Raw genomic sequence first — 15,354 nt, forward strand, 5'->3', positions numbered from 1 at the left:
GGAGTGCAGTGGCACGATCTCGGCTCACTGCAACCTCTGCTTCACTGGCTCAAGTGATTCTCCTGCCTCAGCCTCTCTCGAGTAGCTGGGATTACAGGTGTGTGCCACCACACCTGGCTGGTTTTTGTATTTTTAGTAGAGACAGGATTTCACCATGTTGGCCAGGCTGGTCTCAAACTCCTGACCCCAAGTGATCCGCCCTCCTCGGCCTCTTAAGTGCTGAGATTACAGGCATGAGCCACTGTGCTGGGCCTCTTTCCCCTTTTCAAAATGTGTAACTTCTAAGAATACAACATTATTCATGTAAGATTCCTCGCCAGGGCATGGTGGCTGACATCTGTAATCCCAACACTTTGGGAGGCCAAGGCGGGCAGATCGCTTGAGCTCAGGAGTTCGAGACCAGCCTGGGCAACATAGCACGACCTTGTCTCTACAAAAAATAAAAAACAAAAATAGCCAGGCATGGTGGCGCATACCTGTAGTCCCAGCTACTTGGGAGGCTGAAGCAGGAGGATCTCTTGAGCCTGGGAGGTTGAGGCTGCAGTGAGCTATGATTACATCACTGCACTTTAGCCTGGGTTAAAAAAAATTCTGTCAAAAATATTTAATCTGAATCTAATGATGAGTGGGGAAAATCAAGATAGTTTTTTAAAAGGCACCTCATGGCAGGGGGTGGTGGCTCACGCCTGTAATCCCAGTAATTTGGGAGGCCCAGGTGGGCGGATCACAAGGTCAGAAGTTTGAGACCAGCCTGGCCAACATAGTGAAACCCTGTCTCTACTAAAAATACAAAAATTAGCTGGGCATGGTGGTAGGCGCCTGTAATCCCAGCTACTCAAAAGGCTGAGGCAGGAGAATCGTTTGAACCCGGGAGGTGGAGGCAGCAGTGAGCCAAGATTGCGCCATTGCATTCCAGCCTGGGCGACAGGGCGAGACTGTGTCTCAAAAAAAAAAAAAAAAAAAAAAAAAAAGGCACACTGCTTCCTGAGCTCTAAAAAATTAGCACTGTGATGGATTAAAAAAACAAAGGCTAGATGAAGATCAGCTGAGGCTGGGGAGTTTTCTCCAAGGCGTCAGCAACCTGAGTGAGAGAAGGGAGGGCCAGTTCTTGGGGCCAGCATCAGAAAACCGTCTCCCCAAGCCTTGGTTTCGGGCCCAGTCCCCAAGGTGTGTCCAGAGACAAGTCTCCTTCCTTCCTGTGCCTCCACAACCCACTGCCAAGCAGGTAATCATGAAAACAAGGGACGGATTTCAAAAGTGCACAGATTCCTTATTTTGTGTTCCAGTTATTCTTATTTCAACAAATCACGGTCATCATAGTCCACCTTTATTTTGCTGAATAATGCAGTCCATGAAAATTTCAATCGAATTTAATGATAAATTAACTATGACATTAAAGTAAATTGAGCATTAAGAATGATGGAACGAGTAGAGTTGTGGGTACTCAGAGGCGGGTCTGAATGCCTTCTGGAGTGGCCTGCCCTGCAGGTCTCTCTCCCCTTTCCCTCATCTTTCCTCACTCAAACTGCTCTTGGCCTTGCCCTCTTGTTGGGGAAACATTTCCCTACAAAGAAAGGACTTTCCTGGCCAGGTGTAGTGGCTCACGCCTGTAATCCCAGCACTTTGGGAGGCCGATGTGGGCGGATCACCTGAGGTCAGGAGTTCGAGATCAGCCTGACCCACATGGAGAAACCCCATCTCTACTAAAAATACCATATTAGCCGGGCTTGGTGGCACATGCCTATAATCCCAGCTACTTGGGAAGGCTGAGGCGGGAGAATCACTTGAACCTGGGAGGTGGAGGTTGCGGTGAGCCAAGATCATGCCACTGCATTCCAGCCTGGGCAACAAGAGCAAAACTCTGTCTCAAAAAAAAAAAAAAAAAAAAAAAAAAGGAAGAAAGGACTTTCCCATGTCAGGAAGAGGCTTGGCCAAACATGGGGCAGGCAGAAGGAGAAATGGGTCTTGGCTAGTCTTGTTCCCCAGAATCTTCCTGAGTTGACTTGCCCTCGGAGTGAGGATGCCACCATGCACCCCAGGAGGCCTGTGCAGACAGACCCTGCTAGCCGGAAGGGGAGACGGTCCCAAGGACAGCCCCTTCAATGATGCACCCTGGCTGGCTCCAAGCCAACCACCTAAAAGGCCATGGAAGTCCCGAGGAGGACTGAGACCCACCTAAGTACCACTCAGTCCCCTTCTTGTCCCAGAGTCAAGGATGAACATGCCTCGGAGTCACCTAGAGGGCATGGGTTGCTGGGTCCCACTGTCTGATTCAGGAGCTCCGGATGGGGTCTGAGCTCTCAAGTGATGCTGAAGGTCTGGGGATCACACTTTGAGAACCAGCATTCGTGATCCATTTAGCAGGGACAGGGGCAGCCCCTGGGGGAGACCTTGTGCCCACCACAATGGAAGACACACAGATAAACAAGCCACAGAGCCCTGCTCTTAAGATCCTACATGGCAAGTGGGCAAAGGACATGAACAGACACTTTTTCTTTTTTTCTTTTTTTTATTGAGACAAAGCTTTGCTCTTGTCACCAAGGCTGGAGTGCAATGGCATGATCTCAGCTCACTGCAACCTCCACCTCCCGGGTTCAAGCAATTCTCCTGCCTCAGCCTCCCAAGTAGCTGGGATTACAGGTGCCCGCCACCATGCCTGGCTAATTTTTGTATTTTTAGTACAGACAGGGTTTCACCGTGTTGGTCAGGCTGGTCTCGAACTCCTAACCTTCAGGTGATCCACCCACCTTGGCCTCCCAAAGTGTTGGGATTACAGGCATGAGTCACCACACCCGGCCCAGACACTTTTCAAAAGAAGACATACGTGCAGCCAACAAGCATATGCAAAAATGTTCATCACTGCTAATCATTAAAGAAAGGCAAATCAAAACCACAACGAGATACCATGGCATGCCAATCAGAATGGCTATAATTAAAAAGTCAAAAAATAACAGGTGCTGGCGAGGTTGCAGAGAAAAGGGAACACTTATACACAGCTGAAGGGAGTGTAAATTAGTTCAACCATGTGGAAAGCAATGTGGTGATTCCTCAAAGAACTAAAAACAGAACTATCGTTCGAACCAGCAATCCCATTACTGGGTATATACCCAAAGGAATATAAATCTTTCTACATAAAGACACATGTACGCATATGTTCACTGCAGCACTATTCACAACAGCAAAAACATGGAATCAACTTAAATGTCCATCAACGATATACTAGATAAAGGAAACGTGGTACATATACAACATGAAATACTATGCAGCTGTAACAAAGAATAAGATCATGTCCTTCGCAGGGCCATGGATGGAGCTGGAAGCCATTATCCTTAGCAAACTAATGCAGGAACAGAAAACAGGTTGGGGCAGAAGAGTAAAGGCAGCAGAATGTGGGGACTCATTAAGGACTCATCACCCTGCTGCTTCTGCCACTCCTTGAGGATACCAGTCCTCAGATGGAGCCCCGAGGTGCCTGCCACTGTCTCTGTCCTCTCTCATTTTGGAATTTCTCCCTCCCAGGAAGCCCACTGGGATTTCTCCAAATCCTCACTCCTGCAGGGGAGTCCTGACTCAGGCACCCTCTCTAGGGCTTTGCATGTATTCTCATTTCATCTTCCCAGCAACTCCACAGGGGAGCAAGAACAGCCTCATCGTATATGAGGAAACTGAGGATCACAGAAACGAGGTATCCGAATCTAGATTCAGCTGCCTGCAGAGTTCAAGCCTCGACCACGAAGCTGTGTGATGGGCTATTTGCTCATCCACCTTTCATTCAAACATCCGTCGAAAGGCTGCTCAGTGCCGTGGTTACGCTAGATCTTCCCAGCAATCTGCATGCATACATTTGTAATGATATTTCTCGTGATGGTTTATTTAATGTCTCTCCTCCTTGCCAGACAGCCTGTTCTACAAGGGGATGGGGACCATCTTTCCCCTGCCGTTTCCCTCCTCACTGGTGCAGTGTTGGGTACATAGTGGGTGCTCAGGAGATGTTTCTTGGTGCAGTGGCCGGAGGCTAGGGATGTAAGGCACCATCTCTGCTCTCAACAGTTCCGTAAATAAGTCACTGTAATTCTTCGGGATAAACCTGCCAGTGGAGTAAGCCTGAGGTGCTGAGGTTGCTGGAAGGACTGGGGGTCCAGGGGAGGAATCTTAGATTTAGGTAATAATCGCAGGGCCCGGGCAGACCGAGGGGTGGGAAGGTGAGAAGGGTATTGCAAGAAGGGAAAGGACCCAGGATGAGAGGATATGCCCCACAGGTGGGGACTGTGTTGCTCAGTTTGGCTGAGCTCAGAATCAGGGGGTAGACAAGACTGAGGTGAGAGGGGGTCTTGCAGGGGTGCCGAGGTCTGTCCTGAAGGCAGCAGGACAGTGGGGGCCACAGAAGCACCCTGCAGGAAAGTAACAATTCATCAGGCTGCTGTCTGGGGTGAGCACCACCACTACAGCACAGAGGACACACTGGAGGGAGAACGCAACTGTGGCCACCAGGGAAGTCTGCAGTGATGGGGGACGGGGGGTCATGATAGCAGCTCGGAGCAGCATAGTCAAGAGGGGATTAGAAGAAGCCTGGGATACTCTACAAGTAGCCTTGACAGCACCGTGAAGTCAATTCAGTGATGCCCATCCAGGGGCAATTTTGCCCCACCCCAGAAGTATCTAGCAATGTGGAGACATTTTTGGTTGTCACAGCTGTGTGGAGTCGGGGGTGGATGCTATTGGCCTCCGGTTGGTAGGGGCCAGGGAAGGTGATATACATCTACAATGCACGGGACAGCTCCCCACAACAAAGTGCTATCCAACCCAAAAGGTCAATGGTGCTGAGGCTGAGAAACCCTGAGTTGACTGACCTGGGTGGAGAGGAAGCATGTCTCCATCCATTGGGATGGAAGATGGAAGAATAGTCCCTTCGGAGAGAGGGAGGCAGTGGCAGCAGAGGGGCATGGTGGGAGGTGTGTGTGTGCAGAAGTCCTGGAAGCAATTGGAGCCTCGATGTTTATTTGCAATGGTCTACTGCAAACTCATGCACAGATGAGGAAACTCAGACATAGAACGTTTAACTCTCTAGTTCACTATAAGTGGTGGAGCAGGGTCTAGAACCAGCTTCCTAATTCCTGGGCCACCACTTTTATCCTTGCTGTGTCCTTCTGTGACCTCCATACCTCAAAGCCAAGGCTCCTATGTCCCTGGATCAGAAGGGCTGGGAGGGCCACATAGCTCCATCCTGCGGTGCTCCAAAGCCGAAGGAGGGAAGAGAAGGTGGGACAGGACTTTCCACATGTGGATTCCTGTCCTCCCCTGGGTGACATCTTCCAGATGGTTAATACCAAGGTCCAGCTACACCTCTGGAAACACCTCATCCTCCTCCCGAGGCCTCCCAGGCATAGCAGGAGCCTCACTGCCATCCTAAAGATCCACTTTCTGTTTGTTCAACAAAAGCAAATAATGTGCCAGCCACAGTTCTCAGCGTTTTACATGTGTTAGCTCATTTATTCCTCACAACAGCCCTGAAAGTCAGGTGCTATTATTATCCCCATTTTACAAGTAAGGAAACTGAGGCACAGAGAGGCTAAGTCACTTATGCAAGATCACACAGTTTGTGCATGGAATGGTGGACCCAGGGTCTTAACCCAGGCAAGCCGGCTTCAGTCTAGGCTCTTAGCCTCTGTCACACTACCTTTCCAACACACTGACGTGTAAATGTGCCAGGTCCCCACCCAAGGCAGGGGCTCAAAAAGGAAGGGTGCTCAAAAGGGACCCAGAGGGGGGCACGCCTCCCCATGTGTACTGCTCAGGGCAAGTTCCGGCAGGCAGTCCCACCCTCACTTCCCCGGAGACCAGTGTCCTCGACAAAGCCGCATCTTTGCTCTTGCACCAACTCTGTTTTCTCCAACCATCGGGTAAATGGAGTGACACCCCTATCCCCCGCAACTGCTGGGGTCCACTGTGCAGCTGGGGTTTCTGCAGGGCTTTTCCACACAGGAGCAGCCAGAAGCACAAGGGCTGCCTCCCAGAAGCTCTCTGAGGGGTACGCAGTGGGACACAGCAGCCAGAAAACCACCTGGCTGAGGTGCGAGAGCCACTGAACACACGTGTGACTCACCCAAGGGGGCTGACATAGGGAGGCCCCAAGGCACACCCCTCCCCCAAGTCCTGGTCCAGCAGGAGCCTGAGGGGAACAGAGGCCACAAGCTCCCTGCACGGCCTGTTTGACCACCTTGCCTGCAGCAGAGAAGGGAAAATGATTTGACAACAGGCTCTGAATTTTCTCCCAGAGGAAAGCTGACTTGGGAGGGTATGGGAGAGGAACAAGCCAGCCCTGGAGCTCTGTGGAACAGAGAAGAAGAGAAGACACAACCCCAAGGGTTCACCTCCAGCCCCTAGCTCCCACCCCGGGTTCTGTGGCTACGCTGGGAAGCCCTGAAGCTGAGGACCACAGGAGTCCCCAAATTCCTCTGTCCCCAAATTCCTCTTTCCAGGTGAGAGCGTGGCCAGGTGGCTTTGCTGTCATCTTTTCTGAAACCCTCTAGGTTCAGATGCGTTCATGCTCCTGCCAAGGACTGTGAGCTGCCATGAGCACCCGTCACTCCCAATCAAACAGCACACTCCACCTGCCAGCCCCACACCAGGGACAGCGGAAACAAGACCCAGCAAGGCTGCCAGCCTCTGCCCGTTGCTGTCAGGGAGCCCATGTGTCTGTCCCCTGAAAACCCGTAGCCTGGGGAAAAAGGAGCGTCAGAATCCAGCTCCATTCTTGCTCTGGATCCACCAGCCTTTGCTGACCAGGCCTGGAAATTTCTGCTCTGTGGGATCAGACAGCACGGGAAGCAGCTCACCTCATCCCTACACACCACGGACAGGGAAGTTCACGCCCCAGCCCCCTGAGACCTGAGCCATCCCTTCCCCCCGAGTGTCTCCTTCTTGGGAAACTACGAACTCTGGAGGATCAGAACCCAGAGGGAGAGGCTGGGCATGGGAGAGCAGTGTTGTGTGGAAGGGAAAAGGCACCAAGTCCTGGAGACCTGCGGGCCAAGGCCAGGTGGTATAGTGGGAAGTGTCCTGGGCCGGCAGCCAGGAGACCTGGGTTCAAGTCCTGGGCTCTGCTCCTCACTTGTTTTGTGACCTTTGGCCAGTCCCTCCTTTGCTCAGTTTCTTTGGCAAAAAATGCTCCAAGGCATGAGTGTGTTTACTTAAAACCTCTGGGGACACTGGTTCAAATGCAGATTTTCCAGTCTGGCCCCAGAGAAAACAACCGAAGGTCTGGGGTGCCATCCAGGAATCTGCATTTTAAAAAAGGTCTTGGAGGCTTCAGAATACAATTTGCAGACTCCCTCATGAGAAGCAATGACATGGCTCAGCAGGAAGGAACAAGGAAGGCAGGGACGGGCGAGGTGTGCTGCCCATCAGGGGCCCAACAAGGGCCGCTGTCAGCCCACTCTGACCACACCCGAAGCTCTGGCTGCAAGATGGAGTCCAGCAGGTGCCCCACCCTGTGGCCTGGGCACCCGTCACCAAACGCCTTTAAGGCAACCCTCCACGACATAACACTCTGCTTTTCACTTTGCATTTTTGTTTTTCTTCTAGAATTCAAATATGTCTCCCATTCCGACCCCCCACTTTCTCCTCCCCCTCCTTTTTATGTATTTCAGAAGACTCTGGAGAGCTCCTGCTGTGCCCCAGCATTCTGGGGCATTTTGTGACAATTTGAAGATGGGGACTGTACCCTCTGGAACTCTGCACCTGAGCCTGCTCACACCCCTACCCACCAGCTCCATCAACTCCACCAGTAACAGGGAGGCTGCTGCTTGCTACCCCACAGTCCAAGCAGGCTGAGTCGTTCTGCCCAGCCCTTGGAGACACTGTCCGTCAGCACAGGGCATTCCAAAGGAGCTCATGACACAAGGAGCCCGAGCCCGCTCCAGGAGGGGCACCGTGGTAAGGGCATAGATTTCAAATCCTGATACGTCCCAGGTGGGTGACTGTGAGCAACGTACAGCTCTGTGCCTCAGTTTCCTCATATGTAAACAGGGTGATGAGAGATCACAGTGTGTACAGAGCCCTTACTATATGCAGGCTCTGTTCTAAGTGCTTTCCATGCATGGACCCATTTAGTCTCTACACCATCCCTAAGGCACAGACCACCCGTTACCCCCCATTTCCCCACTTGACAGTTAATGAGTGAGATGGGAAGAAGTCAAGAAACTTGCCCCATGCTGTTGCACAGTCATTAATATACCTGACACTCTGGCTTCAGAGTTCACGTTCATCATCATTATACTATATCGATTCTACGACTCACACTTCATATCGCTAATGGACAATTAAATGAGCGGCTTGGATCACTACGTGTGCATAATAAATGCACACAAAAGTTGCAGCAATTGTTATTGTTAATTGTTTACCTAAACTTTTTCTCCCAGAGCAGGATGTGCAGCCTGGATGAAGCAGGGAAATGCACCCACTCTTGGTTTTGTCTCTACGGGGGTGGTCGGAATGGCTCAGAGCCGTGTGAGTTGGAGTCTAAGAGAGCAATCCCGCGTTCGCTGCTCTCCTGCCCTTGTGCCAAAATAGCAAACCTGCAACCACACTTCTCAGGCCTGTGCCCCTCAGGGGGCAATGATGTCCAGTCCCACCTGCCCCAAACACAGTGCTGAGAAGCAGAGGTGGGGTGTGGGGCTCCCCCTCATCTCTGCATGGGGGTAGGTGGGGTGGGCATCTCGAAGCGCCCTGGGAGGCAGGCTGGCCACTCTAGGCAGAAGCTGCCTGCTCCCCTCAGGAACTCCTAGGAACTCTATTCTTAGGACGCTTTCTCTTGCTTTTAACTTTGACATCTTCTAGAAGTTACCCCGCACAAAAGCAACCCTGCCGTGGCTGTAATTTACACGTCACATCACTTGCGCTGAGTACAGTCCACCCCCTTCAACCCACTCCCGCACGCGTACCTTCCCCTCCTGCCCTGAGAAAAAATGGCTTCTGCATCATCCCAGCCACCATCCTTCCACTTGTTCACCAGGAGAGAAGTGAAATGTGAAATTGACAGGAGAAGGGGAGGTGGGAGGGGGATGTGGATGAGGAACTTCAGTGAAATCCCCGCTTTGGAACTTCCCCGTTTCCAGGTTGGGCATCACTTCTGCTTGGCGGTCCACATCGCCATGGCAACAGCCCAGCCAAATGCCCCAGCTCGCAGCCCACCCTGAGGGCGCCCCTCGGGAGCCACTTACTGTGATGGTGTTTTCCTTGCTCTGCTTTTTGCTTGGCGATGAGGATCCCAGGTTCTGGGGAGAGAGGCAAGAAACATCGTCAAAGCTGTTCTCCATATTGGACATTTTTTACCCCCATTCAGGTTCCCTGAGGGTGGAGGCGCTGGGGAAGTTCAGGGATGCTCAGTCTGCTGTCAACTCCTAAGTCACCATATTCTGGGCCAGGGCAGGTAGGGGTCTCCCTGACCCCACACTGTTCCCACGCCCAGCTCTCGGGCTGAAGGCGAATTAAGGAAGCCTCCTGCACAGGCTCTGAGAGAACTGCTCCAAACCAGGTCTCCCCTCCTCTTCTCTCAGTCTGTGATTTGGGGAGTTAACCCCTCCGCTGCCCTCTGCTGGTGAACGCTCCGCGTGCCGCTTGCCGCCTGAAGCCGCGGAATCCACTGGGGAGAAGAGAGTTAAGGCCACCACCTCCAGGCACTGAGGACTCAGCACACGACGTTTTATTCTGAAACCCCCGGGTCCAAAACGTCAAACCTAAGTACACACGATGTGCACCGAGGCGCTGCTTGGTCACCTCCCTGACTCCCCGCTCCCCCAACCCCGTGAGCCAGGAGGGATTTCTCAGCCAAGCCGACTTCCAGCTTCCATTCAGTCTTTATATTGCCTTTTGACGTCTTCCACTGCCAGTAAGAAAACCAGAGTCCCAAGTACCTCTGAGCCTGAGGTCCTCAGCAGTTTGTCAAAGTCCTGGGATGGTTCTGGCAGAGAAAATTAAGGACTGCCAGTGCGAAACGCTACACGTGTCCTAAGAGCCTACGACTCCAAAGAATGTTTGATTCTGGGTCTCTGTTGTTCTATTAGCAATTATGTTAGGGGTTCAATACCAGAGATCCCCAAGCAGGACCTGGGATGTCTCCTATCCTGAGCCACACAGCGACCTGGGAAGCAGGCTTATCCCTAAGGCACCGCAGGTGGCCATCACACATGTGCCCCAGGACTTGTGCACGACCTTACTCTTTTTTTTTTAAGATGGAGTGTCATTCTGTCACCCAGGTTGGAGTGCAGTGGCGTGATCATGGCTCACAGAAACCTCTGCCTCCCAGGTTCAAGCAATTCTCCTGCCTCAGCCTCCTGAGTAGCTGGGATTATAGGTGCCCGCCACCATGCCCAGCTAATTTTTGTATTTTTAGTAGAGACAGGGTTTCACCATGTTGGCCAGGCTGGTCTCGAACTCTTGACCTCAGGTGATCCACCTGCCTCGGGCTCCCAAAGTGCTGGGATTACAGGCGTGAGCCACTGCGGCCGGCCTGGCCTTACTCTTCCTTGGTAGAATGTAAGGAAGTGGCTGTCACTTTATAGATAAAGGCCAGAAAAAGCATGGAGGGGCTTCAACAAGAGCGAACCACCGGCTCAGGGTGGGGGGCACCCTGCCCCTCAGGCCAGCATGACCCTGGACACCTGGCCAAATGACCATATGCAGGTGAGGGCCAGCCTTTGCCTCAGAAGCCCATCAGCAAATTAGGCAAACCAGGGAGCTTGACTATGCCCCTGCTAAGGTCTCATGCCCTTATTCCCATACAGTCTTACTTGGGTTGCTAATTAAAGTCAACTCAGGAAAACTGATATCCTTAAGGTGTCTAGCAAAAATGAACCTTACAGAGCATTAATTTCACAGACAAGAAAATGATTACTAGCCTTGAGACCCTGGCCAGAGACTCTGACTTCTTTGAGCCTCAATTTCTCCATCAGTAAAACGGATGGTTATCACTGGTCCTCAAGCTTCGAGGTGCATCAGAATCAACTGAGGAAAGTGTCCAAAATAGAGTCCCTGCTGCACTCCCAGCTGCTGGGCCTGATCCAGCAGATCCCAGGTGTCGTCAGCACCTCTGATTTGCAGAATCTGTGGACCTCACTCAGAGACACATGGATCTGATCCACACTGTGGTTTCACTGAGGTACTTCTACTTACGGCAACTCCTCTAGCGACCCCAACAGTCTCCTGGCCAACGTCAACTTTATGGCCAACTACAGCTTCCATAGATATTGTTAGTACATCATCTCATCCAGCTGGCCCACCCTATACCTTCCCAAGTTATCAGCTCTGCCAATTTTGGCAACTTGACAAACCTGCCCAGGGAGAAAGGCAGACAGAGGCTACATGGCAGGAGGTACCAGTCACCAAGGAGAAGAGACAGGGATAGGAGTCTCTCTCTCCATAGGTTCATTAATGTACAGACACTAGCCAAGCAAATACATGGCAGGAAGGGGAAAGAGTAGCCTGTGGGATGGATTCTGCAGTCTGCAGGAGTCTGTCTTCCTGTCATGGACACATTACCACCATCACCACCATGTTCCCACTGCAGCCCCCCAGAGAGGGGAACCAGCACTCCGACAGCCTTGGCAACAGCCTTCGAGTCTACCTATGGATGCTGATGATGTTGGTGATGAGGGGGCTAAGAGGGGAGAAGCAATGCAAGAGTGACTTCTACTAAGTGCTTGCTTATTACGGCAGGCTCCAGGTTAGCCATCTGACATATTTAATCTCATTTCATCCTTACAACCCCAGCAAGTTAAATGGCATTAACTCCATTTTACAGATCATGAAATTGGGGCTTGCAGAAGTAAAACTGTCCAGGGTCACAAGGCTAGTAAACAGAGGAGTGGAAATTAGAATCCAAGCCTGCATAACTCTTTCCTCTCTCTTCCACCATCTCTCCACTTTGAGACCTAGACAATATCTTGTTTTCCATGTGTCTTTGCAGGAGGGCAAAAAAGATTTCCATCAACCACAAACATATATTTTGGGAGCACTGTGTGTAAGTCTCTGTAGAATAAGGCTCGATGCAGAGGTCGTACCTCCTCCCTATAACTTGGCTAGGATAGGAATACAAGTAATGGTATTGAGGGTGGGTGTTCCACGTGTAGGTGTCAGCACCTTCCCTGGTCTCTGCTCTATTAGCAGTGTTTTACTTCAGCCACTGAGGGCCAAGGTAGGTCACAGGCAATCTCAGGCTCTGCCTGTGTTGCTGATAACCTGTGCCTACTGCTCCAACGTCATATACACATCACATACATTTTATACACACACACACACACGTATGTGACAAGCACACTCTCATAATGCTCCTCTAAAAGGGCCCAGAAGGAAGGACATCTCATCACAGCGACAACACCTACTGGCTAGAAATTGGTTTCCAAATATTACCGGAAGCTCCTTGGTACTAATTTCAAAGGCAAGGTATTTGGAATATCCTATTGTACCAAGAGGTAAGAAAGTATTCAAAGAATAATGGAGAGATAACAAAAGAACATAAACAACTTAAAGGGCTCCCACAGGCCAAATCTGGGACAATTTGAGCACAAATATGAATGAATGACTGCAACTAACTCACTCCAAAGGGGAAGGGAGAGAACATTTATTTCAGAAGAATGCCAATAAAAAATGTACAAGAAATTGGATGACCACCATTTGCAAACCCCAGTGTCAAAGGGGACTCAGGCCACGATCCTCACGGATGCTGAAAGCAGTGGATGGAAAGACTGTCAGGGCACAGGATACTCACAGGGTCTTACACTGGCACCTCACAGATGACTGACAAATTAGAAAGGGAAAATGTACCCCAGCAAAGGAGAAATCCGGCAGTCAGCACCTTAACCGAGAATGCAAACTGAGCCTCATGAGTAGGGTGCCAACTGGGTGGTTGTGCCTCCAAATGCAGTAAAAAGAATCCCACATGCCCTGTCCAGCATTCTTGCCCAAACTCCAGAACCTGAACCTAAGCATAAGAGAACAGTCAGATCAAGAATGCAGGTTATTCTACAGGACACCTGACCTGGACTCCTCAAAAATAAATCATCAAGGTGATGAAAAACAAACAAACAAAAAGGTGTAAGGGATTGAGTGTAGAGGCAACGGGACTGAGGCAACAACTTGGATGAAACGTTCTATCCATATGACAGAATATTCTTCAACCATAAAAAGGAATGGAATGCTGATCCATGCCACGACGTGAATGAATCTTGGAATTCCAGGTGAAAGAGGCCAGACACAGAAGACCACAGATAGTATGATACCATTTATATGAAATGTCCGGAAGAGGCAAACCCATAGAGACAGAAAGATTAGGGGCTGCCTAAGTCTGCAGGGGATTCCGTTTGGGTTGATGAAAATGTTCTAGAATTGATTTGATGATGGCTGTACAACTTTGTAAATATACTAAAAAACACTGAATTGTACACTTCAAATGGGTGAATTGTATGGGTACGTGAATTACAGCTCAATAAAGCAGTTTTTTGGGGGGCGTGGGAGAGAGAGAAAAACTAAAGAGACACAGCAACCAGTGTATCTGTGTGTGAACCTGAATGGATCCTGGACTGGGGAGAAAAGCAGCTATAAAAGGGATTTGGGGGCCAGGTGTGGTGGCGCACACCTGTAATCCTAGGCTTTGAGAGGTTGAGGTGGGAGGATCGCTTGAGCCCAGGAGTTCTAGGATTCACGAGCTATAATGGTGTCACTGTACTGTAGCCTGAGGGACAGAATAAGACCCCCCAGGCTCTCTTTTTTCTTTCTGAAAAAAAGGCATTTTTTGAGACAACTGAGGAATCTGGAGTGTATATATTAGGTGGTATTACTGAATTCATGTTTTCTTAAATATGATAATGGTATTATCATTATGTCTTCTTCCTGGAAGATACATTCTGAAATATTTGCATTTAAAACAGTAAGTCAGAAATGTGCCTTAAAATAATCTAGGGGGTGGAGGGCAAGGGGATTAGGGAGAGGGGATGGGAGCACAAATAAAACAAGATTGGCCAAAGGCAGGTAATCGTTGGGCTTAATTAATAGATTTGTGGTACCTTATTATATATTCCCTCTACTTTTGTAAAGGCTTGCAAATACCTATAATAAGAGTATTTGTTTTCAATTTCCTTTGCCTATGATTCCAGAGAAATCTTCCCCTCTACTTTTGTGAAGGCCTGCAAATACCTATAATTAAGAGTATTTGTTTTCAATTTCCTTTGCCTATGATTCCAGAGAACTCTTCCCCTCCATTTATTTTGTAAAGGCCTGCCCAGGGGTCAGAACACCCCACCTGGGCATTTCTGCATCACCCTGAGGCCTGGCAGGGGGTGATACCACACAGGAAGTGCTTGGTAACTGGAGTGGGTCATTCACAAGTGATTCAGCAGGCCCCCCACTCCAAATGTCTTCTCAGCCCATTTCCTCCCCCTGCAAATAATCTGGGTCCCATCCCTTCAGGAGGTGGGATCCTGTACAAAACCCCTCAGTGGCTTCCCAGTGCAGTTAGGGTAACCCCTGAGCTCCTCGTGGCAGGCCTGTGCAGACTACCCCAGCCTCATTTCCCACCCTCCCTATTCCTGCTGATTTAGTAAGCCACAGCCGCACTGGGTCTCTATGGGTAAACACGGTTCCCCCTTGCTGCCTCCAGGCATCCACGATGCTATTCCCTCCCCTGGAAAGCTATTCTTTCCCCACCTCTTTGCCAAGTGAAACCCTTGCTCATCATTCCAGTCTTAGAATAGGCATCTTTTCTTACGGTGTCCATTCCTGACATTTCCAGCACCAGGCTAGGTTCTCACAGCATCCACCACCTCCTCCAGCCCTTATCACCGCTGAAATTGCACCGTTATTTATCTACTCTTTCTCCCACACCAGCCATAAAACTCCATCAAGGCAGGGCTATAGATATCACCTACGTCTCAGTGCCTGACAAAGACTGAAATTACTCAATAAGAACATGTGCTATTGCATTATTGAGGTAGGTAGGAGGTGGTGGAGATTAAACATCTCACCTCTTTCTCCACTTTGAACTCCACGCTCCAATGGGTCCCTTAAGTTTCCAAGCCCTTCGTCCCATTCTCTTTCCTCTCTCCTGTGTCTAGAGGGTCTTCCTGGGAAGTTTGTGAGAGGCCAGAACAACTGAAAGGTGGATCACAAAAAGGCCCAGGCACTGGTGGGCAGGAAGGGAAGGGATCCGCTAGGACATGATTCTGCAAAGGCAGCAAGACTATTAGCCTTTGATCTAGAACCGGAAATACCATTTGACCCAGCAATCCCATTACTGAGTATACCCAAAGGAATATAAGTCATTCTACTATAAAGACACATGCACACATGTTTATTGCTACA

The 15,354-nt window shown here is 50.2% G+C and overlaps 1 protein-coding gene across 7 annotated transcripts in view; it reads right to left on the minus strand.

The window, feature by feature from the left end:
* The window catches only part of GAS7 (growth arrest specific 7), a 279,805-nt gene that overhangs the window by 34,536 nt on the left and 229,915 nt on the right, over positions 1 to 15,354 (minus strand). For all 7 annotated transcript variants that reach the window (XM_032139667.2, XM_032139670.2, XM_032139673.2 and 4 more), the window contains exon 5: positions 9,222 to 9,275. In XM_032139667.2, coding sequence (XP_031995558.1) covers positions 9,222 to 9,275 — 54 coding nt within the window. The remainder of the gene's footprint in view (positions 1 to 9,221; positions 9,276 to 15,354) is intronic.

Source organism: Hylobates moloch, unplaced genomic scaffold (assembly GCF_009828535.3).
Source record: "Hylobates moloch isolate HMO894 unplaced genomic scaffold, HMol_V3 SCAFFOLD_19, whole genome shotgun sequence".
NCBI classification, from domain to species: Eukaryota; Metazoa; Chordata; class Mammalia; order Primates; family Hylobatidae; genus Hylobates; species Hylobates moloch.